This window comes from Chionomys nivalis, chromosome 7, assembly GCF_950005125.1.
Source record: "Chionomys nivalis chromosome 7, mChiNiv1.1, whole genome shotgun sequence".
Taxonomy (NCBI): Eukaryota; Metazoa; Chordata; class Mammalia; order Rodentia; family Cricetidae; genus Chionomys; species Chionomys nivalis.
In genome coordinates, this window is record NC_080092.1 from 63,524,301 (window position 1) to 63,551,528 (window position 27,228).

The 27,228-nt window shown below is 39.6% G+C and overlaps 1 protein-coding gene across 2 annotated transcripts in view; it reads right to left on the reverse strand.

Annotated features, from left to right (window-relative positions):
* The window catches only part of Cct6b (chaperonin containing TCP1 subunit 6B), a 39,396-nt gene that overhangs the window by 11,427 nt on the left and 741 nt on the right, over positions 1-27,228 (reverse strand). For both annotated transcript variants that reach the window (XM_057776041.1, XM_057776042.1), the window contains exons 2-10: positions 26,026-26,089; positions 23,355-23,489; positions 17,444-17,617; positions 16,609-16,712; positions 5,741-5,851; positions 4,996-5,155; positions 3,495-3,577; positions 3,015-3,111; positions 2,188-2,335 (exon numbers count right to left, since the gene is read on the reverse strand). In XM_057776041.1, coding sequence (XP_057632024.1) covers positions 2,188-2,335; positions 3,015-3,111; positions 3,495-3,577; positions 4,996-5,155; positions 5,741-5,851; positions 16,609-16,712; positions 17,444-17,617; positions 23,355-23,489; positions 26,026-26,089 — 1,076 coding nt within the window. The remainder of the gene's footprint in view (positions 1-2,187; positions 2,336-3,014; positions 3,112-3,494; positions 3,578-4,995; positions 5,156-5,740; positions 5,852-16,608; positions 16,713-17,443; positions 17,618-23,354; positions 23,490-26,025; positions 26,090-27,228) is intronic.

The following is a 27,228-nucleotide window of genomic DNA, read 5'->3' on the forward strand; positions in this document are numbered from 1 at the left end:
TTGGGTTCTGTGGGTCCCTTTACAACTATCTCACCCACCACGACAGCACAGAACAGCTATAGTCAATATACTCAAGGGGGTACGACTGAGTTACTAAAAACCTATTTACTAAAGACATGCAGCAACTCATATTTCACTCACAGGCAATAGTTTGCTGCTTCCAACTTAGATAAGAGGAAATTATTTTGTACCAGCACAAAAACAGACACACAGGCTAACAGAATGGGACAGAGGATCCTGTAATAGACCCATGCTGCTATGGTCACTGGTTTTTTTGGTTTTGGTTGGTTTGTTGTTGTTGTTGTGTTTGGTTTTCTGAGACATTGTTTCTCTGTGTAACAGTACTAGCTGTCCTGGAACTCACTCTGTAGACCAGGCTGGTTTCAAACTCACCAGAGATCTGCCTGCCTCTGCCTCCAGAGTGTTGGAATTAAAGGCATGTGCCACCATGCCCAGCTGCCACTGACTTTTTAACAAAGACATCCGGAGAATATACACACTTGGAGAAAGGACAGCTTGTTTAACAAACTGCACTGGGAGAACTAGATATCCATATGGAGAAAAATGAAACTAGATCTTACCTCTCACCATGCACAAAAATTAATTCAAAACAGACCAAAGACATCAATATAAAGGCCTGGAACTTTGAAACTACTAGGGAAACTTAAGATATAGACATATCAGGCATGCTGGTGCACATGTATAATCCTATAATTTCAGGAGACAGAGGCAGGTAGATCTCTGTAAGTTCAAGGCAAGCCTGGCTATGTAGAGAAACTCTGTTTCAAAAACAAATAAACAAACAAATAAATAAATGGAACAGATAAAGGCAAACCTTTCTGAATATGTTCCCCAAAGCCCAACCAGATAGCAAGGGCTGCACTGGGACCCAATGCGAGAAATTAAAAAGCTTCTGCACAGCATAGAAAACAGTAAAGAATGCTAAGGATGGGAGAAAGACTCTCCTAGTTATTCCTCTGCTGGGCAATCACTATCCAGAACATGTGAAGGGCCCCAAACCAACAAACAATTCAATCACTAAAGAGGTAAATGCACCATTTCCAAATAAGTACAAAAGGCCAATAAATACACGAAAATGTTCACCATCCTTATCCATTACTGTAATGCAAACTCAAACTACACCAACATTTCCCCTCAATCAGAATGGCCATTATCAAAATGACAACAAATGCCACTGAAGTTGTGGGGGAATGAACCCTTAAATGAACCCATAATAGTATGAGCTAGTACAGCCACTACAGAAATCAGTGTGTGGAGAGAAAAAAAGAAAAGAAAAGAAAAGAAAAGAAAGGTCAGAACTACGATTTGATCCGGTCAGAAGCACCTGTCACCCAACAGTTCTCATCAGGGTTCCAAATTTTTTATGACCTTCCAAGGAAGGACACTTAATTGTTATCCAGCTTTTGTATTGCAGTCATCCTAGAGGATGCAAAATCACATCGCATTGTGCTTTTGCTTGTCACTCCTCCTCCTCCTCCTCTTCCTCCTCCTCCTCCTCCTCTTCTTCTTCTTCTTCTTCTTCTTCTTCTGTGTTGTTTTTAGAGATAGGGTTTCTCTGTGTAGCTTTGGAGCCTATCCTGGAGTTCACTCTAGACCAAGCTAGCCTCAAATGCAGAGATCCGCCTGCCTCTGTGTCCTGAGTGCTGTGATTAAAGGCGTGCACCACGACCACCTGGCGATTTCCACTTCTTAATGACTGGTTTTTTTAAAACACCTTTCCATATGTCTATTACTCTGTTTAAAGGGTGCTTTTATTGAATTACCTCCCTTAACTCATTTTAAATACAATCTAGTTCTAAATTATCAAGAATTTAAGAAGTTAACATCCTTTCCCAACTTTTCTTACCACTACTCTACACCCGAGGGAAAGAAGCAAGTTCTGAGCTATAAAAGCTCTCTCGTGGTTTGAAAAATAAATCACTAAATGTATTAAGTAACAGTATAGTGTTAAGTTAAGTGGTTTTCATCTCTTAGAGAGGGGTTAATTAATAAAGCAACATACCTTATCTTTATTCTTAACAGATATCCCAAAGGAAAATTAGAAAATTGTCTACAGTCTAATAAAAGAATAATCATTTGTACCTTAAAATATTATATATACCATGACAGACTTATTACTACAAAAAAGCATGAGGCTCATATCCACCACAAAAAGAGCTTGTTTACCATCTTCAATGGCATTTTTGACCGCACGAAGTCCGTCTCTTAAAGCATCCTTGATCTGTATCAGAGTATGTTTGTTTGGTCCTCTGATCAACAAGGTGACAGAGAGAGGATTCACGCAGTCCTCAATGAAAGTGAACTTTTCCTCACCCTAGCAGGGGACAAGAGAAGATATAGCTGTAAGACTTGGGATATGCTGAGGGCGCAGATGGTAGAGCACTTTGCCCAGCATGCGTAAGATCCTGACTCGGATCCCCAGGGAAACACACGCACACATGCACACACATACGTATATATACACACACATGCATGCACAACAAGCATAACATTTGACAGATTACATTATTACATTTGTATAAAATAGCAATGTCATCATGAAATTCAAATCTATTTTCTATTAAGATAAAAATCTTCATGTAAATTTTCTTATCAAGTATAACTGCAGATGTCTTTTTAAAGTGGTTAAGTTATCCCACCATTGGGGAGATTGGGTCAGGAAGACAGTTCAAGACCAACTGTGGTTCCATAGCAAAACTCTTAACACTTGGAGGAATAAACTGCAAACTCTGTCCTGTCCGACCTCAAAATGTAATATATGAATTAAAATGTATAAAATACCAGAAATGGTTTAGGAATCGTGCTATAACTGCTATGCACAGAAATACTCACTATGAGCTGGGCAGTGATGGCACATATCTTTAACCCTAGCATTCAGAGACTAGCAGTTCTCTGAGTTTGAGGCCAGCATGGTCTATAAAGTGAGTTCCAGAACAGCCAGGACTACACACAGAGCGATCTTGTCTAAAAACTAAAAATAAAGATATACTCACTAATGAATACTCAAATACAAGGCCAGCATGCCCCAAGCAATCTTCATTAAGGTCTTCAAAGGAGTTTACAGCTATTCCTCCGCAGGCGAGGGTAAGCCTGGAATCACATGTACAGCACCTCCACTTTGGTTATAGAAAATACAAAAGCTAATTTCTCTTTTCCTTTTTTTTTTTTTTTAACATGATCTCACTTTAATCCAAGCACTAAGGAAGCAGAGACAGGGGAATCCTTGTGAGTTTAAGGCCAGCCCGGTTTATATAACGAGTTCTAGGCAAGCCAGGTCTACACCTGAGACCCTGTCTCAAAAACAAACATATAGTTGTTACCTACAGTCACCAGCTTTATAACAAACCCATATATATCTACCTGTCTCTCTAATGAAAACTTTGTACCTTTGATCAACAGCTCCCAAACTCTTCATTTCCCCTAGCGCTCCAGCCTCCGCTGGAAAAGACTTGAGATACATAACTTGCACTTACCTTTCGAGATTTCTTCTTTTTGCCCTGCGAAGAGCTACGATTTCATATTTTGCAAGCATTTCTAAGGAAAACGGATCAATGCCCTGTGTTCAAATTAACACAAAAGTTAAGTGGTTTTTGTTCTACTCTAGGCAAGTGCTCTACCACTGAGCTCTACTCTTAACCTTAAAAAATTTAAACCAGTATTTCTCAAGCTTTTTATTTTTTATTTTTATTTATTTATTTTTTTGGTCTCAGCACCACTTCACATTCTTAAAATTCAAGCTGGGCATGATGGCACACACCTGTAATGCCAGCGCTCAGGAGGCTGAAGCAAGGAAGATCTAAAGTTCCAGGCCAAAAGAGACTACATAGCAAGTTCCTTGTCAGCCTAAGTTTTATAATGAGTTGTAACTGTATCAAGTTATAAAAATGGGGACTAGAGAGAGGGCTCAGTGGTTAAAAATACAGGCTGCCCCATCAGAGGGCCTCAGCTCAGTTCCTAGCACCCGTGTGGGGTGGCTCACCATTGTCTGCAACTCTAGTTTCAGACACACATACCTAAACATAAATGAAAAAGGAAAACATTTTAAAGAATTTTAAAAAATAATTAATATTATATTCTAAGAGGGTTGTTTATTCATGCATGACTTTGCAAGATTATGTGTATTTTAGTCATTTAGGAACTACTGGTTCATTGAGTCAGGCAGCACACTCTGGGAGGTATCTTCCTTCCTTGGAGTAGTGAATTGTTGCATTAATTTTTCAGGAAAAAAAATCCACTGGACATCCAAATCTAGGTAACCATCAGTTATCTGTTGAACTTTCTTTCAACTAAAAAAGGCTTTCCATGAAAAAGTAACTAGTTTAACTCAAACTCCAATTACACGTAGGCTTTCTTCAAGACAACCCTCATGTTTTGCTATGAAGAAGTGCTTTGTGTATATTTCAATTTTATCACACAACGTTACAAAAGAAAATGAATACTTAAGGACCAATATTTAATAAAATCAATACAGTTAACATTTCAAGACATTCTTTTCTAAAAAAAAAAAAAAAAAAAAAAAGTGTGTGTGGTATGTCTGTGTGTGGATATGCGCTCCTGAGCGCAGATGTGTGGGGGCCTGAAGGCAAGAGAGCCCAGGAGCTGCAGTCCACTGGACCATGTGGTGCTGAGAGCAGAACTCAGATCCACAAGAGCAGTGCATGCTCTTCACTACTGAGCCACCTTCCCACCCATCATCAGGACACTCGTGAATGAAGTGCCCTTTCCCTTGTGCTGCGGCAGTAAAGAGTATGAGGAAGAGCCCAGATCGGCGCTGCTCTCCTGGTGTGTAGGAAGAAGCTAGCAGCTTTACCCCTCCTAATAAAAGCCCACACAGTGTAAAGGGTATTATTATTATAAAAAGAGTTTCCTCCCCAAACTCCCTGAAAATGTCATAGGGACGCTTTAGGGTCACAGGCCGCACTGAGAAATGCTGAGACACAGTGACAAGCACTTTGGCTGTGAACTTCTTCTCACCTTCTGATTGATGACAACAAATCCTTTATTGGACTCGGCACAGACTTTCTGCTTCAGGTCTATTATTTTCTGCACTCTATCTTCAATGAATTTTCTTTCGGCTCTTACCAATTTCTCTTTCTCTTCTACAGTCTTATAAAAGAAACCAGAGCTCACTTCTCTAAAGAATTAATAAGAACAAGTTAGTAAACCAGGAATGGACGCTAAGGCAAGAGGTTTACAAGTTGGAAGTCACCCAGAACAACACAAGTCCCTTTCTTCAGGAAAAAACAAAAACAAAAAAATGAGAAAAGTGAGTGATGTGGTGTAGAAGGGAAAAAGAGATTACAAAACACCCTCAGAGAACAGGGAGCTGGGCGCGGTGACTCGCACTGGTTATCCCAGTACTCAGGAGACTGAGAGCTACAGGCACGAGACCAGCCTGGACTAAAAAGTGAAACTCCTATCGAGAAAAAGAGAGAGAGTGGTGAAAGGAGAAGGAAGGGGGAGGGAGACAGAAAAAAATAATTTAACAATTGGGGTTGGAGAGATGGCTCAGGCTAAAAGGACCCGAGTTCAGTTCCCAGCAACATGGTCAGGTGGCTCACAGTTGTCAGCAACAACAGCTCCAGGGCACAGATGCCCTCTTCGGGCCTCCTGGGTCCCCTTTACTCACATGTACATACCCATACACAGTGCGTACACATAATTAAAAATAAATTTACAAAAAAGAAGAAGTTTGTTATAAAGATAAACTGAGACACACGTTTTCTCATACTCCAGTGAAACATTGCAGATGAGGATAAATGCATCTTGCACTTGCTTCTTCATGCTTGGATGACGGGCACCATGGTCCAAAACCAATCCTCGAATCAACCTATTAAAATACAAAATGTTGGTTGGGCGGTGGTGGCACACACCTTTAATCCCAGCACTTGGGAGGCAGAGGCAGGCAGAACTCTGTGAGTTCGAGGCCAGCCTGGTCTACAAGAGCTAGTTCCAGGACAGGCTCCAAAACCACAGAGAAATCCTGTCTCAAAAAACCAAAAAAAAAAAAAAAAAAAAATACAAAATGTTTCATGGAATACACATTCTAAAATTAGAACTTCAAAAGCTATTCAAAACTGGCAACAGCCAGGACACACATTGTTTCCTAGTATAACTTCAAACCTAACGTATAATTAGTAGAATTAGGGAAAGAATCTATTTTAACAGTGTGACTGTAAGTCAAAATGAAAAGCCAATCCAGAATTATTCTCTAAGTTATACAGCTCAAAACAGGAATAGCTGATCAAATAATAAAAGGTAGGCACACAATGGATTTCTTAGGGATATTTGTTCAAAATAATTATATAGAATAACTAAAAATTGTTAACCTAAATGTCCAGCACAATAGGATATTGTTCAGCCAATGATGGCCCAGAAATTCAATGGTTATGAAAACTATGTAGTAACATGAAAAATATTTACAGGGAAAGCCAATAACTACAGGATAACCCAGCGTATATTATATGTCAAACATGATTGCAACTATTCTTTTTTTTATTGTTGACAGTTATAAGAAAATGTAGCTTGGTTCACAGAGCACATGTCTAGCATGCTTGAGACTCTACATTCTTTGATTCCCAGGACCACAAAAATAAATATATAAGAGCTGGAGAGAATGGCTCAGCAGCTGAGAACACTTGCTGCTCTTGCAGAGCACCTTTGGGTTCCCAGCACTCTTGTGGCACCTTACAACCAAGGGATCTGATGCCCTCTTCTGGCCTCTGAGGGCACTAGGCATGCATCTGATGCACATGCATACCCGCAGACAAAACACAATACACATAAAACAAATTTTAAAATTAAAAAAAAAAACTAACTAGATAGGTAGGTAGATAGATGGAGGACCCTGAGGGTATGTCTAGACTTGGGTGGGAGGAATAGACTATGGAACTCTTCTCAGTTTTCCAAATATACTTTTTCTAGAGTAATTTACAACTTTATAAAAGTCACTTGACTGGAGAGATAGCTAGTGGTTAAGAGCACTGGCTGCTCTTCTAGAGGTCCTGAGTTCATTTCCCAGCACCCACACAGTAGCTCACAACCATCTAAAATAGGACCTGATGCTCTCTCTTCTGGCATACAGAGAATCTCAAATGACCGAAAAATATTTAAGGAATGTCATCAACTTCAGGGAAATGCAAATCAAATATTACACCTGTCAGAATGGCTAAGATCAAAAACACTGATGACAGCTTATGTTGGAGAGGATGTAGAGCAAGGGGAACACTCCTCTACTGCTGGTGGAAGTGAAAACTTGTACAGCCACGTTGGAAATCAGTATGGTGGTTTTTCATAAAAGTGAAAATCAATCTACCTCAAGACCCAGTGATACCATTCTTGGGTATATACTCAAAGGATGCTCAATCATACCACAAGGACACCTGCTCAACTATGTTCATAGCAGCATTATTCATAATAGCCAGTACATGGAAACAACCTAGATGCCCTTCAACCTAAGAATGGATAAAGAAAATATGATACACTTATACAATGGAGTATTACTCAGCAGTAAAAAAAAAAAAAACACAACAAGGATACCAGGAAACGTGCAGGCAAATGGATGAAACTAGAAAAAAAACTAAAGAATTATTTATTGCATGTGTGAGTGGGGCATGTACATACCACAGCATACATGTGGAGATCAGAGGACAACTTTGTGGAATCAGTTCTCACCTTCCATCTTGATGAGGCATGCTCATTCCTATTGCTTCTGCCACTGAGCAACATACTCCAGGCTACTGAGACCATGCATGCAGCTTTTTACATGGCTTCCAGGGCTCAAACACAGGTCATCAGACATATATAAAGCTAACACTTGATCTACCCTCTCCTTGGCCTGTAAGAATCTTTTTTGAGTATATGTGGTGCTAGGGATTAGACCAAGGTCCTGTTTATTTTAGATTAGTTCTATCATTTAGCTATACTCCCAGATCCTTAAGAATTACTTAGACCCAATATTTGCTATGTACTAAAGAATTACATTTTTAGCTAGGCAGAGTAGCACACACCTATAATACCAGTACTTGAGAGGCATAAACAAGAGGATTGTCACAAGTTTGAAGTAAGCCTAGTCTACACAGTGAGTTGTGGCTCTGTTAGGTACAGAGTAAAATCTTGTTGGAAGGAAAGAAGGAAGGAAGGAAGGAAGGAAGGAAGGAAGGAAGGAAGGAAGGAAGGAAGGAAGGACAATTTTAAAAGTTCAACATAGATATAAAGGAATCTTCAAGTTTTTAATCTAAATAGAATACTCTAACTCACAAATAAAGATAAAGACCTTATTTAGGAAAAAAAAACTATACATTCACTATTCTTTATCTTTCATGCTTAATCTCTCCTCATAGAAACCATCCCATCACCACCTCCACAAGTCCCCTCCAGTCTCCAATTCTTCACAACAAAGAATTTTCCTCCTCCATTCCCAAATCCCCTTCCAGCCCAGAATGCTGTCCCTGTTTCACTTCTCTTGTCTACAGCTACACTCTGAATTGTCTGCATTTGCAGTTCCACCTTGTGTTAGTAAGAGTTCTCTAGAGAAAAGAACCAAAGAACCCATGAGTTTAACATATTTTTTAAAGAATTTATGAAGTCAGCATTGAAATAGGAACAACAACAAAAGAGAAACAACGGCAGAATCACACCTGAGAGCTGGAAACCCAGAAGTTCTTGGTTCTGAAGAGTGAGTGCTTCAACCGGGTGTGGTGGCACAGGCCTTTAGTCCCAGAACTCGGGAGGCAGAGATTAATGGATCTCTGTGAATTTGAAGCCATCCTTATCTACAGAGAGAGAGTTCCAGGACAGCCAGGGCTACAGAGAAACTCTGTCTCAACCTCACCACCAAAAAAAAAGAGAAGGAGATCAAAGAAATGAAAGAAAGAAAGAAAGAAAGAAAGAAAGAAAGAAAGAAAGAAAGAAAGAAAGAAAGAAAGAAAGAAAGAAGAAAGAAAGGATGGAAGGAAGGAAGGGAGGAAGAAATAGGAGGGAGGGAGAGAGAGAGACTGGGTGCCTCAGTAGTCAGAGTGATTCCACAATGACTCTCTCTCACTGAGGGGGAAGAGAACAACACTGGGTACCTCAACATTTCCACTCTGGAATTAGAAGCTCGGAAGGGTCCTGGGAAGCCCCTGACCCCAGTCCAGGACAAAAGCATGGACATAGCTTCTGATATTAGCAAAGAATCAGCAGTTGCAACAACAGGGAAAATTGACTCTGGGGGAGAGGGAAGTCAACCAAAAGGATGGATGGCCTTCCTTCTGACACACCCACAATCAGGGTGAGGCTTCCCACGTCAATCAAGGCGATCAGGACAGTTCTTTAGGAGGGGCTCCCTGCTTAGGTGATTCTAATTAGTGTCAAGTTGACATCAAAACCAACCACACGCCGGGCGGTGGTGGCGCACGCCTTTAATCCCAGCACTCGGGAGGCAGAGGCAGGTGGATCGCTGTGAGTTCTAGACCAGCCTGGTCTACAAGAGCTAGTTCCAGGACAGGCTCCAAAGCCACAGAGAAACCCTGTCTCGAAAAACCAAAAAAAAAAAAAAAAAAAAAAAAAAAAAAAACCAATCACACTACACCTCGTCTCTCACCATTCTCTCCTGGGCTTGCCTTCAGTCTGGCGTCCATCTCTGCCTCTTTACTGAATCAATGTACTGATCAATTTCCAGTTCCTAACACTATACTTCAACACCATTGACTCTGCTGGGCTGCCGAGACACCACTCTTTGACTCCCCACCTCCCTGATCACCTGATCACCCATTCTCCATCTCCACTGGTGAATTTTTAATCTCTTTTCAAATTCTAAACATTGAAGTTTCCAAAGTTCAGGGTTTAAAAAAAAACTGATTGAGTCAATATATTAAAATAGTTGATTTAGGCAGTTGCGATGGTAACTTCAGCCTCCGCTCCCTGCTCAATAGTGATGGAAGTAAATCACTTAACGATCTCAGAAGAACTGTGTAAGTCATTCAGTTACCATAGATTCTTATCTGAAAACGATCCCTGTCTCAGAACCTGGACTACAAGGTGTTTTCTTGTAGTGATTACTGTTATACTAGATGTGAACTGATCTTTTCACTCCAGATTCTTTTCCTCTGCACCTCTGATCAAATCAGAAACATCACATCATGGCTGGTAAGGGGATTTGAATTTGATGGATCACCACTTCCAGTTCTAGGGTTATCTTTCTTGTTTTTTTTGTGTGTGTGTGGGTGGGGTTTTTTTTTGAGATTTATTATATATACAGTGTTCTGCCTGCATGTATCCCTGCACACCAAAAAAGGGCATGAGACTCATTATAGAGGGTTGTGAGCCACCATGTGGTTGCTGGGAATTGAACTCAAGTGTAGTTTCTGTCCTGTCTGGTCCTGCAGCTGTTCAGTCCCAAAGAAACACACAGAGACTTATATTAATTATATTGTTTGACCTATTAGCTCAGGCTTATTATAACTAGCTCTCACAACTTAAATTAACCCATAATTTTTATTTTTGTTTAGCCACATGGCTTGATTCCTTTTTTCAGCTCAGCATTTTCATCTTGCTTCTTCTGCAATTGGGTGGCAACTGCAGACTGAGATGCCACATAGCTGCTGAAAGAGAAAGATACCAGAACCTTACTAGTAGGCCACAGCCTCATGGTGATACATAGATGAATAGAAATGGGTTAATTTAAGATACAAGGGCTAGATAGGAATATCCTTGAGCCATTGGCTAAACAGTGTTGTAAGTAATATAGTTTCTGTGTGATTATTCGGGTTTGGGTGACCGGAAAAACAAAGGTGCAGTCTCTGTTTATGCTAAGGACCTCTGGAAGAACTGTCAGTGCTCTTAACCTTTGAACCATCTCTCCAGCCCCCATATTTTGTTTTTAATGTGTATATATTTTATCTGCATGTAACGTCTGTGCACCATGTACATGTAATAACAGGCGAGACCATAAAAAGGCACTAGATCCCCTAGAACTAGAGTTACAGACAGTCATGAGCTACAAAGTGAGTGCTGGGAATTGGACCCAGGCTCCTAACCACTGTGCTATTTCTACGGCCCCCTTGCTGGCAAATTCAGAGATTCACTTCCACTACTCAACATCACAAGAAAGTGTCATACAACATATTGTTGGGGGAAAATCAAAATGTAAAATTCGAAGTACAGGTTTTCCTGAATGTGTATCACCTTCACACCACTGTAAAGCTGAAGAACCATCAGAATCATCTAGAATTGTAAGCCTATCTTTAGGCCCAATAAAAACACCAAAAGGTGAAAAACTAAAGCAAATCAACATTTGACAGTGTGCCTCCAGTCAACTACAAGTAGAAGAGATCTACAAGACGAACAGTGAGCAGAGGAAAATACAACAATGCTCCTTGTCTGAAGGAGGTTCCTCAGGTTCATCTCTGGTCTTGGTGACCCACTGTCACATCAGAGTTATATTAACAAGGAAATCTGTGAACTTGCAGAGTCATTCATGGAGGAAAAGGAAGGTGAAACGAAGAAACTGAGGTGAATGTGTTAGCTCAGGAAAGGGTCAGGGAGAAAGAGGGCTGAACAGTAGCTATACTATTTAGACACCCTCTGGGAACCCTGGAAAATATCTCCAACAAGAAAGTGGGAGAGAGCAGCAATCTCAAGTGGAAGCTGAGATGTAAAAAGCCATAAACATCAAAGCAAGTTGGAATTATGAAGATAAATCTTTGCAAACACAGTATGAAATAGCAGTAGTTATCAAGTGGGATTTTAAAGAACAGTAACAATATGCTTCAGAAAGGAGTAAATGGGAATACTACCCAGAAAAGATATTAAGGATAGACTCCTAAAAGTTACTATAATTACATAATCTCTACTAATCGAAAAATAGTAGAAGTATGAAATTTGCAAATTAGTAGAGGGGACAAATACAATGATGAAGCCAATAAAATGAAAAGTCGATTAAAAGAAACATAGGACAATGGGAAATAAATAGAAAGTTAAAAGATAGATTTGAAATCAAATATACTCATAACAATGTTAAATGTAATAAATTAGTTATTTCAGTTGAAATATAAAGACTACCCGATTAAGAATTTCTACTTAGCCCCATAGATCACTTACAAAAAAATAATCCTCTAAAATATAAGGACAAGAAAATCGAAAGAAAAACAAAAAGTATGACAGGTTATGCTAATAAAAAGAAAGCTGGTGGGAACTGGAGGGTGGTTCAGTGGTTAAGAGCATGTGGTGCTCTTTCAGAGGACCAGGGTTCAGTGCCCAGGACCCATGTGGTAGATAACAAGGCTCTGACACACTCTTCTGACCTCTACAGGCCCCGGCTATACATATGTTCCACATACATGAATGCAGACATAACACTCATAAAATATAATTTTTAAAAAATATTAAATGAAAACATATTCATAGTTGAGTATATGCCTTTAATCCCAGCATTAGAGAAGCAGAGACAGGCATATCTGGGTTCAAGGTCAGCCTGGTCTACAGAGTTCCAGGACAGCTAGGGCTACACAGGGACACTGTCTTGAGCCTCCCACACCACCCCACCCCCAAAAAAAGCTTAAAAAGAGAAAATTGGTATAAAACTGTATCAATGTGGAATAGATTCTACTTTTAAGACATTTCTAAGTAGATCTGGTGGCTCAGGTCTGTAATCCCAGATACTTGAGAGGCTGAGACAGGGGAATCAGAAACCAAGGCCTACTTTGGCTACAGAGTGATTCAAGGCCAGCCCTCATAAATTAATTAGATCCTATCTCATAATAAAAAATAAGAGAAGAGGGATGGAGTTATAGCTCAGTAGTAGAGCATATGCCCAGCATATGCAAGGGCCTGGTTCAATCCTCAATACTGGAATAAAAAGATATTAGAGAAAATATGGCCACTTAATACAGGCACAAAAAGTTCATTGTGTGAGGGACATAGGCTCACACAATACTGGCCACACCTAAAAGCTGGGCATGGCGACATAAACCTGTAATCTCAGCACTTAGGAGGCTCAGGCAGAAGAAGGATCTTATATTAAAGGCTAGTCCAGAGTACTTAGCAAGACCTTGTCAAACAACAGAAGCAACAAAATTCCTGTATGTACCTAAAAAGACAGTTTTGGTTGTTTGTTTCTCTTCGTTGAGGATAGAACTCAGGGCCTTTAAGATATTAGTCAAGAGCTCTATGCTCAGTTACATCTCCAGACCAAGATAGTCTCAAAATATATAAAATTGCTAGGCATAGTGGCATAGGCTTTAATCCTAGCATTCAGGAAGCAGGTAGAGCTCTGTGAGTTCAAAGCCAGCCTGTTCTACATAGTGAATTTCAGGATAGCCAAGGCTACATAGATAGACCTTATTTAATATGCATTTAACATATATTAAAGCTGTCAAAACTAAATCTATGATGATATTGTTATAATATTTAAAGATATCAACATGTCTCAGTAATTGACAAAATAAGCAGTCAGAATATCAATAAGGACACTGAAGGTCTGAACAACAGCATTAACAAAATTGATCCCTTGATAGAAAACTGTACCCCACAACTACAGCATATCTTCTTTTTCAAGAGCATAAAACATTAAAAATAAATTCTCTTAAGTCAAGCATGGTAGCTCACATCTGTAATCCTAGGACTCATGAGACTGAGGCAAGAGGATTACTGTGAGCTTAAGGCCAGCCTGGGCAGTAAATGTAAAACTCTGCCCCCTGAAAAACAAACCATAAAAAAAAACTAATTAAGTGACTCTATACTTAAGCCTTAACACAAATCTCAACCAATTTCAAAGTAATGAAATATTATAGAATGTATCCCCTACCATTATATAATTAAACTAGAGTCAATAACTAAATTATTCTATATATTTTGAAATTAAGACACATGTTGAAAATTGAAATTAGAAAACATTTTAAATGTATTACATTTTCCAACAATCCTCAGTCAGTTTGTCTGCCAGTGGGACCAAACCCACACCCTTAGGAAAGCATGCAAAAACAAACAAACAAACAAAAACAAAAAAAAACAAAACTCACTTTTAAGCCAACTTTTCTTGACAACAAATAACTTCTGCAGATATATAAGGAGATGCAGAAGGGAAAAAACAAAGAGGAGACTGGATGAGGCTTTAAAGCAGCAGATCCCAACCTGTGGATTGCAACCCCTCTGGGAGTCACGTATCAGATCTCCTGCCTACCTGATATTTACATTACAATTCATAGCAGTAGCAAAATTACAGTTATGAAGTAGCAAGGAAAACAATGTTATGGTTGGGAGTCCCCACAACATGAGGAGCTGTATTAAAGGGTCACAGCATTAGGAAGGTTGAGCTCCACTACAAAGCAGATCAGCAGAAGAGTGAAACAAACAGGGGCAGAAGAATGGTCTGAAACCAGGGACGAAACAGGAGGCACTGTTCCAAAGGCAGGCTGCACTGCTGGGCAGAGTCATGCCTGTAATCCCACAGCTTGGGAAACTGAGGCAGGAAGACTGCCACAAACTCCAGACCAGCCTGGGTGACAGAGACTTTGCCTCCAAGAGAGGTTCACCTCGAGGCTGTTTTCTATTACTCCTGTCTGCACTTTTAACACTAATCTTGCCCTTAAGATAGTCCTGTTATACCTAAACCACTCTTCAGTAAAATCTTTGGAAGGCAAAGAAGAAAGAAACTATCTTAAAAGTAATAAAATTCATATGCTTGTAATTTTGGCACTCCGGAGGCCAAGACAAAAGGATTAGAAGTTCCAGGGTAGCAAGCTAGGAAGTGGGAGCCAGTCTCAAAGGCAAAACTAAATGAATAAAATAAAAGAGAAGGGCTGTAATCAAATAATACTGAGGAAAGCAGAGAGCTAACAATGAATGACGTGAGCGCTGTTTCAATAAAACAGAAGAAGCAAAAAGCTCCACTCCCCATTAACCAAAAGTCAAAAAATTAAAGAGAAAGGGCTTATGAAACAAAACAAAAACAGACAAACAAAAAGCCTGGGGAAAATGAGAGGGAAGGTGGACAGAGAGAACGGGAGTGAAGTAAATCCTCCAAACAGGATCTTTATGACCATTTTGTTCCAAAATTTGAAGATTCAGAAGAGACAGGCAAGTTCCTAGAAATATTCATGATTCAAAAAGAATGTAGAACGCCTTTAATCCCAGCACTTGGGAGGCAGAGGCAGGTGAATCTCTGTGAGTTCGAGACCAGCCTGGTCTACAAGAGCTAGTTCCAGGACAGGCTCCAAAGCCACAGAGAAACCCTGTCTTGAAAAACCAAAAAAAAAAAAAAAAAAAAAAAGAATGTAGAAAACCTAACTGATCCTAAGGGAATGATGTAAGCTGCGTATGGGTTATGTAGATAGTGTTTGTAACCCAACCAAAATTAAACTCACTGAAAACACTCAAACATCAAAACTGAACTATGAATTAAATACATAATATATTAAGGAGTTGTACTATTTTAGAGGTATATTAGTTAATGTTGATAATATCTATATTATAGCTATTTCTAAATAAAAAATTTTAAAGTGAAATATTATTTCAAGATTTGCTCCAAAATGATCTCGGTTAGTCCTAGCACATGGGAAGCAGGAGAATCTCAAGTTCAAGTCTGGGCTATGCAGTGAGGCCTCATCTCAAAGGCGAGAAAAATTATCAGAGGCAGAAGGGGAAGCTGGAGAAGGGAAGTATACAGTTGAAATTAGACTGAAAACTGATAAAGATAAAAGCCAGAGGTGCATGAGAGAGCGCTGCTCTTTGTTTATATATATTTTTGGATTAAAACTTCTAAATAACTAAGTCCACAGTCATCATTGCCCCTCTTGGCCCTCACCTCAGCCCTTGCTGTGGTCTCCTCTCCCTGTGCTGCAGGCACCCTGATCACGCCAAGCCCATTTCTACTTCCAGGTATTTTCAATTATTATTGTCTCTGCTTAGAAGGTTCTTTTTTGACATGGCCAGCTCCCCTGCTTCATTAGAGGCCTCTTAGCTTTGCAGTTCATTTTCTGATCAGAATGATTTTCTCTGAATGCTATAAAAAATCACACACGAAGCCAAGCGGTGGTGGTGCATGCCTTTAATCCCAGCACTCGAGAGGCAGAGGCAGGGGGATCTCTGTGAGTTCGAGACCAGCCTGGTCTACAAAAGCTTAGTTCCAGGACAGGCTCCAAAGCTGCAGAGAAACCCTGTCTCGAAAAATAAAAATAAATAAAAAATTAAAAAACATTCATGATTATGTTCCAGCCTCCAGTGGATTAGATTGATTAGAACTGTAACCATCTTGAGGAGAATGTGTTTGACTTAATTCTCATTTCAACACCTGGAAGTGATGGGCCCACTGTAGCTAACTCATATTTAAATGAATACATTAATGTGAAGTAAAATTAATGAAATCAATGAAAGTACATTTGAAGAAAGACAAATATTTCAGAACTTAGGTATTGCCAAAATGTGGCTGGTGAGATGGCTTAGCAGCTAACAAACCTGAAAACCTGAGTTTGGTCCCTGGAATACACAAACTGCTTAGGGAGATCTTCAAGCTGTCATTTAACCTCCACAAGCACAAGCATGCTGTGGTACACACACACTGCGGGGGGGGGGGGGACGGAGGAGTATTGTAAATTTTATGCAATTTACTGTGTATCTGTTTCTGACTTGTGCCTCATCTCCACGATTTCCACCATGAAGAGATCAATAGGGAGACCTGGTCTTCTAATAGCCAAGACAGAATCCACCACAGCCTGAAAGAGAAGCATACAAGGGGCATATTACCCACACTAAAAGAAACTTCTGGTCCAAGTGACCTATCACCAGACTAATCAGGGAAAGGGCTTCAAGCTTCAAAGTCAAAGGCATGGCCACCAAGTGCCACACTTGGCACACTTGTGCCTGTTTCACATGGCAATGCCTCATGAATTTGGTTATTGTGAATTCCTTGTTCCTGATTTTGAGTCTGAGGAGAAACAGCAAAGCTGAGGAACAATAATATAATCAAATAATAACCACTGGATACAAAGTCTGCCAGAACTGCCTAAGCAGTTTTGTCTTTACATTGCATATAGTTTGCCTTTAGAAGTAAATCAAATAAACATGAGAATCTTATATATCAGGTCAATCTTGCCTCATTAAAGCAGAAACCCTAACTACAAGGCAACTGCCAAACAGCCTGCTCATGTGTCACCTGCTATAATCAAATGTGGACCTTTAGGTTTAGCTGAAGACACTGTCCAAGAGCTTCCACAAGAGATAAGCCTCGGGAAGTGAACCTCTCCCAGCTTTCAAGTCATGTAAGCACTAGCGTGACTCCTTGGGGAAATTAAAAATACTGTTGTGATCGATTGAATTTTAAAGGCTTGCCTTCTTCTTTGATATTTCTGAAAAGTCATGTGCAGTATTTGGTTGTCTTGTAGAAAAAAGAAGAGTATCACCACATGTATGGCTATCCTCGCTAGACAACTGTTGGATCATATACCTCTGTTAACACATCAGCCAGTTCAGCGTGAACTTTCGTTCGCAGGGATGTTCTAGCCACATCTAAGAGGATTTCCCTCTTCATCTCCTTTTCTACTTTAATTTCATCCAGAACTTCAAGTGCTTTCGTCTTTGCAACATCAAATCCTTCAGCTATGATTCTAGGGTGCAGGCCCTGGTGTAGCAACATAAATACACAAATTACACAATAAAGATGCAAAAGTTAGTTATGCTTTCTTAGTAAACAAGCATGGTAAAATGTGACCCACAGTAACGGCATTAATGTGAGTATGTATTATTCATAAATTATTTCTCGGGCTTCATGTCTGAAAAAAATCTTTTAAAATGTATGAGTGTTTGCATGTATGTATGTGCACCATGCACATGCTTCTACACACAGAAGTCAGAAGATGGAGTTGGGCCCCCTGAAACTAGAGTCACGGATGATTTTGAGTTACCATGAAGGTTCTGGGAACCAAACCCAGGTCCTCAGCAAGATCAACAGGTGCTCTTAGCCACTGAGACATCACTTCAGTCCCTCAAACAATCTTGAGCCTACAGAGCAGTTGGCAGCAGACACACACAAAAAAACCCTATAAATGAATTCACTCATTTAGAGGGAGAATCTTGATGTCTGGCTTCAAATTCACAATCTTTTTTTAATTGATTTTATTGAGCTAATTGAGTTATACATTTTTCCCTGCTTCCCTTCCTTCCTCTCCCCTCCCCTTCAACCCTGTCCCATGGTCCCCATGCTCCAAATTTACTTAGGACATCTTGTCTTTTTCTACCTCCCATGTAGATTAGATTCATGTATGTCTCTCTTAGAGGCTTCATTGTTGTCTAGGTTCTCTGGGATTGTGAATTGTAGGCTGATTTTCTTTGTTTTATGTCTAAAAGTCACTTATGAGTATGCATGATATTTGTCTTTCTGGTTCTGGGTCACTCAACAAAATATTTTCTAGATCCATCCATTTGCCTACAAATTTTAACATGTCATTATTTTTTTCTGATGTGTAGGACTCCATTGTGTAAATTTACCACATTTTCCTTATCCATTCTTCAAACAAGGGGCATTTAGGTGGATTCCAAGTTCTGAGTATGACAAACAATGCTGCCATGAACAAAGTTGAGCACATGTCCTTGTGGTACGATTGAGCATCCTTTGGGTGTATGCCCAAAAGTGGTATTACTAAGTCTTGAGGAAGGCTGTTTCCTAATTTTCTGAGAAATCACCAAACTGATATCCAAAGGGGCTGTACAAGTTTACACTTCCACCAACAATGCAGGACTGTTCCCTTTACCCCAAAACCTCTCCAGAAAAACCTGTCATTAGTGTTTTTTATTTTGGCCATTCTTACAGATGTAAAATGGAATCTCAGAGTTTTGATTTGCATTTCTCTGATGACTAAGGATGTTGAGCATTTCCTTAAGTGTCTTTCAGTCACTTTAGATTCATCTGTTGAGAGTTTTCTGTTTAGGTCTGTACCCCAATTTTTTTTATTGATTATTTGTTCTTTGATGACCAATTTCTTGAGTTCTTTGTATATTTTGGAGATCAGTCCTCTGTCTGATGTGGGATTGGTGAAGATCTTTTCCCATTCTATAGGCTGATGTTTTGTCTTGTTGACCGTGTCCTCTTTTACAGAAGCTTTTCAGTTTCAGGAGGTCTCATTTATTAATTGTTTTTCTCAGTGTCCGTGTTTCTGGGGTTATATTTAGGAAGTGGTCTCCTGTGCCAATGCGTTCAAGTGTAATTCCCACTTTTTTTTTTTTTTTTTTTTTTGGTTTTTGGTTTTTGGTTTTTCGAGACAGGGTTTCTCTGTGGTTTTGGAGCTTGTCCTGGAACTAGCTCTTGTAGACCAGGCTGGTCTCGAACTCACAGAGATCCGCCTGCCTCTGCCTCCCAAGTGCTGGGATTAAAGGCGTGCGCCACCACTGCCCGGCTTCCCACTTTCTTTTCTATGGAGGTTCAATGTGGCTGGCTTTATGTTGAGGTCTTTGATCCATTTGGACTTGAGTTTTGTGCATGGTGATAGATATGGATCTATTTTCATTCTTCTACAGGTTGATTTCCAGTTATGCCAGCACCATTTGTTAAATATGCTTTCTTTTTCCATTTGATATTTTTTGCTTCTTTATCAAAAATCAAGTGTTCATAGATGTGTGGATTAATATCTGGGTCTTCATTTCGTTTCCATTGGTCCTCCTGACTGTTTTTATGCCAATACCAGGCTGTTTTTAGTACTGTAGCTCTGTAGTAGAGTTTGAAGTCAGGGATTGTGATGCCTCCAGAAGTTCCTTTATTGTACAGAATTGTTTTGGCTCTTCTGGGTTTTTTGCTTTTCCATATGAAGTTGAGTACTGGTCTTTCGAGGTCTGTGAAGAATTTTTCTGGGACTTTGATGGGCATTGCATTGAGTCTGTAGATTGCTTTTGGTAAGATTGCCATTTTTACTATGTTAATACTACCTACCCAAAAGCATGGGAGATCTTTCCATTTTCTGATGTCTTCTTCAATTTCTTTCTTTAAAGATTTGAAGTTCTTAGCCGGGCGGTGGTGGCGCACGCCTTTAATCCCAGCACTCGGGAGGCAGAGGCAGGTGGATCTCTGTGAGTTCGAGACCAGCCTGGTCTACAAGAGCTAGTTCCAGGACAGGCTCCAAAAAACCACAGAGAAACCCTGTCTCGAAAAACCAAAAAAAAAAAAAAAAAAAAAAAAAAAGATTTGAAGTTCTTGTCATACAGGTCATCCACTTGTTTGGTTAGAGTTACTCCAAGATATTTTATGCTATTTGTGACTATTGTGAAGGGTGATGTTTCTGATTTCTTTCTCAGTCCATTTCTGACCTGTGTAAAGGAGGGCTATTGATTTTTTTTTTTTAGTTAATCTTGTATCCTGCTACATTACTGAAGGTGTTTATGAGTTGTAGAAGTTCCTTGGTAGAATTTTTGGGGGCCCTTCTGTAAACTATCATATCATCAGCAAATAGTGTGTTTGACTTCTTCTCTGATTTGTATCCTCTTGATCTCCTTTTGGTGTTTTATTGCTCTAGCTAGGACCTCAAGAACTACATTGAATAGATATGGAGAGAGTGGACAACCTTGTCTTGTTCCTGATTTCAGTGGAATCACTGGGAGTTTCTCTCCATTTAGTTTGATGTTGGCTGTTGGCTTTTGTATATTACCTTTATTATGTTTAGGTATGTTCCTTGTATCTCTACTCTCTCCAAGACCTTTATCATGAAGGGATGTTGTAATTTTGTTGAAAGCTTTTTCGGCATCTAATGAGATGATCATGTGGTTTTTATTCTTCAGTTTGTTTATATGGTGGATTACATTGACAGATTTTCATATTTTGAACCATCCCTGCATCTCTGGGATGCAGCTGACTAGATCATGACAGATGATTTTTTTTATGTGTTCTTGGATTAATTTGCCAGTATTTTATTGAGTAATTTTGCATCAATGTTCATGAGTGAGATTGGTTTGTAATTTTTTTTCTTAGTAATGTCTTTATGTGGTTTGGGTTTCAGGGTAGCCTCAGACCCAAAATAATCATATAGAAACTATATTATTTAAATCACTGCTTGGCCCATTAGCTCTAACTTCTTATTGGCTAACTCTTACATCTTAATTTAACCCATCTACATTTATCTGTGTAGTGCCACATGGCAGTGGCTTACCAGATAAAGTTTTGGCATCTGTCTCCAGCAGGGCTACATGTCTTCTCCCTGACTCCACCTTCTTTCTCCCAGCATTTAGTTTAGTTTTCCCCACCTACCTATATTCCCTGTGCAGGCCCAAGACAGTTTCTTTATTAACCAATGGTATTCACAGCATACAGAGGGAATCCCACATCACTTGATTTTCTTGAAGAACCAACTCTTTGTCTCATTGATTCTTTGTATTGCTCTCTTTGCTTCTATTTAGTTGATTTCAGCTCTCAATTTAATTATTTCCTGCCATCTAATTCTCCTGGGTGAGTTTGCTTCTTTTTGTTCTGGAGTTTTTAGATGTTCTGTTAATTCTCTAGTGTGGGATTTTTCCAGCTTCTTTATGTAGGCATTTAGTGCTATGAACTTTCCTCTTAACACTACTTTCATTGTGTCTCGTAAATTTGGATATGTTGTGTGGTCATTTTTATTGAATTTTAGGAAGTCTTTAATTTCTTCCTTTATTTCTTCCTTGACCCATTGATGCTTCAGGTGAGCATTGTTTAATTTCCATGTGTTTGTGGGCTTTCTAGAATTAGTGTTGCTGTTGAATTATAATTTTAAGTCATGGTGATCTGATAAGATACATGGGATTATTTCAATTTTTTTATATTTTGTTAAGAGCACTTGTTGCTCTTACAGATAACCTGGATTCAATTTACAGAGCCCACATGGTAGCCTACAATCATCCACAATTCCAGTTCCAAGGGATACAAAGTACTCTTCTGAATTCAAAGGGCACCAGGCATGCATGTGATTGGCATACATACATGTAGGCAAAACATTCACATACATAAAATAAAAAGAAATCTAAGATACTTTCAAGTATCAATTCCAGGCCAGCAAGATGGCTCAGAAGGTAAAGGTACTTGCCACCAAGAGGGACAACCTGAGTTTGCTCAGGGCCCACATAGGGAAAGAAAGAACTGACTCTCATAGGTTGACCTCTGACCTCCACATATAAATAATAAGAGTAATTTTTTCAAGTAGCAATGCCGTGAACTATAAATGGCACTTCAGAACTAAAGGGATATGACAACTACACACAAGCTTCCTTTCTCTGGGAAAGACACTCTTATGACAAGTGGTGAAATTTGAAAGAAATCTGCAGACTGGATAATAGAATTCTCTGTAGCTGTTTGATGCTATGATTAATTTCCTGTTTATTATACATATACTGTGACTATAAATGAGAATTCATTGTTTCTAAAAATTATGCTAAGTGCTGGGAGTACATGACTGTAACCCCAGAGCTTGGAAGACTGGAGCAAGATGGTAAGTTAGAAGTCAGTCCCATCTACACAACAAGTCTGAGAGCAGACTGAGCTACACAGTGAAACCTGTCTCAAAACAAAAACAAATAAACAGTGACAACACAACAGAAGAAAAAAGTCACTGAGCTATCTCTCCAGCCCAAATATTTATATTTTTAAAAGTACATAATTGCAACAAAAGTGTGAGAGCCCAGTTTTGGATCCATTCCATCTTGACTAAAGATCAGAGTTCAAACCTATTCTTGCTCTCAAGAATGAACAATAGGATGTTTGACCAAAGGTGTGGCTACTGAGAACTTTGCTCCTAGAAGGCCAGACAACAGGATGTTTGCCTTTGGGCATGATTACTAGATGTTTTGAGATGTAAGGAGGTAATTATGCTTGCTTGTTCCTTGTATCACGGGAGTCTTGTGCCCTCCCCTTTAGATTGGGGTATGTAAGGACTGTGAGTGAATAGCTCGAGGGTTTTTCTACAGCATTCACTGGAAGCCCTCCTGACTCTACCTTCTGTCACTTGTCTATTTCTCTCCCCAATCCTCACTCCCCTTCTCAGGAACATATGGACCAGGAAAACCTCAGTCCCAGCAAAAAGGACATTACTTTGTCAGAAAATAAAAATCAGTTTCCACTTATGACTACCTAAGATTATCTTTTTTTTAAAGTCCATTTTTTAAAAAGATTTATTTATTATGTATACAGTATTCTCAGTACTCTGCCTGCAGGCAGAGGGCACCAGATCTCACTACAGATGGTTGTGAGCCACCATGTGGTTGCTGGGAATTGAACTGGGACCTTTGGAAGAGCAGGCAGTGCTCTTAACAGCTGAGCCATCTCTCCAGCCCCCTAAGATTATCTTAATTACAATTAGTTCTTATTCTCTAAAATTAAAAAATTTATTTGAAATAGTATGAAATTTTAATACCTCAGAAATGTAAAGATCGGCTTGCTTGAGCAGTTCCCCAATGATCAGGACATTGGAGGTGGTGCCATCTCCTGTGACTTGGTCCTGGGCTGCCGCTACTTTCGCTATGATGGAAGCTGTTGGGTGCTGAATTTGCTGGAAAAGGTAAACACTGATTTAAAAAGACAGGGACTATGATAAAGAAGGCCACTAAACCCAAGATAACCCTAGGGTCAATAGTAAAATTAAGAAACAAACTTCATGGTGCACATTTACAAGTTTTACATTATCAATATTTAGTAAATGTCAAATCCAAAATTTTAAAGTTGAGAATTAATGAGGTTTGAACATTTTATGAAAGTCTTTGCTTAAAAATGCAATGACATTTACAAGAAAAGATTAAGCCCTTCAATCTCAAAGATGAATACTTATATGAAAATGGCAAAGGACTTTTTCTTTTTCCATGATTACAAAGACTATAATGAAGTGTTCCAAAAAGATGCTATTAATTTGTAAGTATTCCTAAGCTATTAGACTCTATAAACATTTGAAAATAGTCAAATTTCATTCTGTTGATGTTTAGTCCAACAACCATATCTCAAGAATGTAGTTTTTAGCTAACAGCCTTATCTTAAAAATAAAAATTGTGGTAGAAGCTTTTAATCCTAGCACCCAGGAGGTAGAAGCAGGTAGATATCTGTGAGAAAGGCCAGCCTGGTCTACAGAGTGAGTTCCAGGACAGCCAAAGATACACAGAGAAACCCTGTCTTAAAAAAAAAAAAAAAAAAACAAAGAATAAATACACACAGCCAGGTGATGGTGGCGCACGCCTTTAATCCCAGCACTCAGGAGGCAGAGGCAGGCGGATCTCTGTGAGTTCGAGACCAGCCTGGTCTACAAGAGCTAGTTCCAGGACAGGCTCCAAAACCACAGAGAAACTCTGTCTCGAAAACCCAAAAAAAAAAAAAAAAAAAAAAAAAAAAAAAAGAATAAATACACACACACACACAAATTGTGGAGGGAGGGTAAACTGTGGCTGGTATGTAAAATAAATGAAAAAATTAATAAAAAAAAATACAAAATTGTGGTGCCAGCCAGTAGTGGTGCATACCTTTAATCCCAGCATTTGGAAGGCAGATGCATGTAGATCTCTGTGAATATGAGACCAGTCTGATCTATAGAGTTCCAGAACAGACAGGGCTACATAGAGAGAAATCCTATCTCAAAAAAAAAGAAAGAAAGAAAGGAAGGAAGGAAGGAAGGAAGGAAGGAAGGAAGGAAGGAAAGAAGGAAGGAAACTGTGGAACTAGAGAGAGAGCTCAGCCATTAAGAGTATGTTCTGGCCGGGCAGTGGTGGCGCACGCCTTTAATCCCAGCACTCGGGAGGCAGAGGCAGGCAGATCTCTGTGAGTTCGAGACCAGCCTGGTCTACAGAGCTAGTTCCAGGACAGGCACCAAAACCACAGAGAAACCCTGTCTCGAAAAACCAAAAAATGAAAAATAAAATTAAATTAAATTAAATAAATAAATAAATAAATAAATAAATAAAAGAGTATGTTCTGTTCTTCCTGAGAAGTGGAGTTTGGTTCCCACCACCCACAACAGGAAGCTTACACTTGCCTTAAGTCCAGCTCCAGGGACCCTTTTCTGGCCTCATCAGGCACCAGCATACACGTGGTGGCATACACTCATACAGATAAACATTCATACGAGTAAAATTTAAAAATGAATCTTTAAAACTACAAACTGTAAGGTTGAAGCTATCCCTTAGTGGTAAAGAGCACTTGCCTAGCACATGAGAGGGACCAATATTCATCCCTAGCATTGCAAATATTATTATTTTTTTTAAGATTTATTTATTATGTATACAACTTTCTGCCTCCATTTATACCCACATGCCAGAGGAGGGCGCCAGATCTTTTTACAGATGGTTTGGAGCCACCATGTGGTTGCTGGGAATTGAACTCAGGACCTCTGGAAGAGCAGACAGTGCTCTTAAGCACTGAGCCATCTCTCCAGCCCCCCTGCAAATATTATTTTAAAAAAATTTTTCAAGACAAGGCTTCTCTGTGCAATCTTGGCTGTCCTGAAACTCACTCTATAGACCAGGATGGCCTCAAACTCAGAGATCCACCTGCCTCTACCTCCCAAGTGCTGGGATTAAAGGTATGCACCACCAAGCCTGGCTAAAAAAAAAAAAAAAATTCTTTCCTTTTATGTGCACTGATGTTTTTCTTGGATGCATGCCTGTGTGAGAATGTTGGATCCCCTGGATCTAGAGGTACAGACGGTTGTGTGTTGCCATGTGGTTTCTGAGCATTGAAGCTGGGTCCTCTGGAAGGACAGCCAGTGCTCTTAACCACTGAGTCATCTCTTCAGCCCACAAAACTATCTTTAAATAAATAAACTTGCATATGACATACAAAGTGTGCCTTTCCCCCCGCAATGTTGAACCTAGAATCTTGCACATGCTAGGGAAGTGCTCTACCACTGAGCTGCATTCCCAACCTGTGTGCCATGTTTTTAATTAAGGCTTATAAATTGTATTAAAGGCAGCAGCAGATGGGCATTGTATCGAATGCCTGAGTCTAACACTCAGGAGCCTGAGGCAGGATTGTGAGTTTGTGGCCAGTCATGGTTACACAGGCAGATCCTGTCTCAAAAAAGAAAACGAAGAAGAGCATCAGCTCACCATCTCATGAAGCAGTACATTGCCGTCTTTTGTGAGTTTGATATCACCTGCCCCAGACACAAGCCTGTTCAAAGAACAATGGTACTTATTAACTCCACAAGTAAAGACTCAAAAAACACTCGCTCCCAATTCTTGCCATCCACTGTTCTAAACACAGATGACTGGGCTTGGAAAATCCACATCGAATGGGGTGATACTGTGGTAATGACTGCCGCTTGCAGCCCCTAGAATTATTTCTCCCAGATGACCTTAGAGTGATTTCATTCCAAGTGGAGCATTTATGGGCTTAGAGAGTAGTTGATGGGTCATAAACATTGCCTAATGAAAAATATAAAACAATGCACAAATCTGCAAATTTCCTGTACGTTTTTATTTTGGTAAATGTCATAATTCAGTCACTGAATTTAGTTGCTTCATCCTTGCATTTATTAGATGCACCAAGCTCTGCCAATTCCACAATTTAAAATACCTTTGAATCTTAGCCCCTTCTCTCCAATTTTATTATCATTTCTAGACTGCTTAGATAGCCAACTCTTTGCACTATATTTTTCTAAAAGGCAATGTGACTTAGTTTCCTGATCGACAGCCCTTCAATGATTTTATATTCTCCACCATCTTCAAGGTAAAATTCAAAATAATTTAATAGTAACATACTTGGCCTTTCCCAAACGCTCTCGTTCCATCCACCATCATTCCCACAGTACGTCTTCCAGTCCCCTTAATGCATTATAATGTTTGTTTCTGAGGGATTTACACCACTGAGAGGCCTTTAGTCCTTTCACCAACTGCCCAACTCATTCTTCTACAACTCTGATCAAATATCACCTGTTATTTGAGAGGTTTTTCCTTCAGCCATTAGTAATTGGACCCCTTTCCTCTGTAAAATCGTTTGCATCTATATATAATTGACCCACCTGTCACTACCATGTCCTTGAGATGCTATCTCAAGAGCTGCAGAGATGGCTCAGCAGTTAAAAGCACTTACTGTTCTCGCAAAGGATTTGATCTTGGTTTCCAGCACCCATATCAGATGGCTCACTCAAGTTCGGGGGGGATCTGACACCCTCTGACCTCTGGGGGCATCTGCACACACCTCGTGCACATAAATTCAGGTAGGTGCACACATATAAAATAAATCAAACTTTTTTTTTTAGAAATGAATAGAAACTCTCTCATTTGTTTTCCCACTGATGTTAAGTGGCC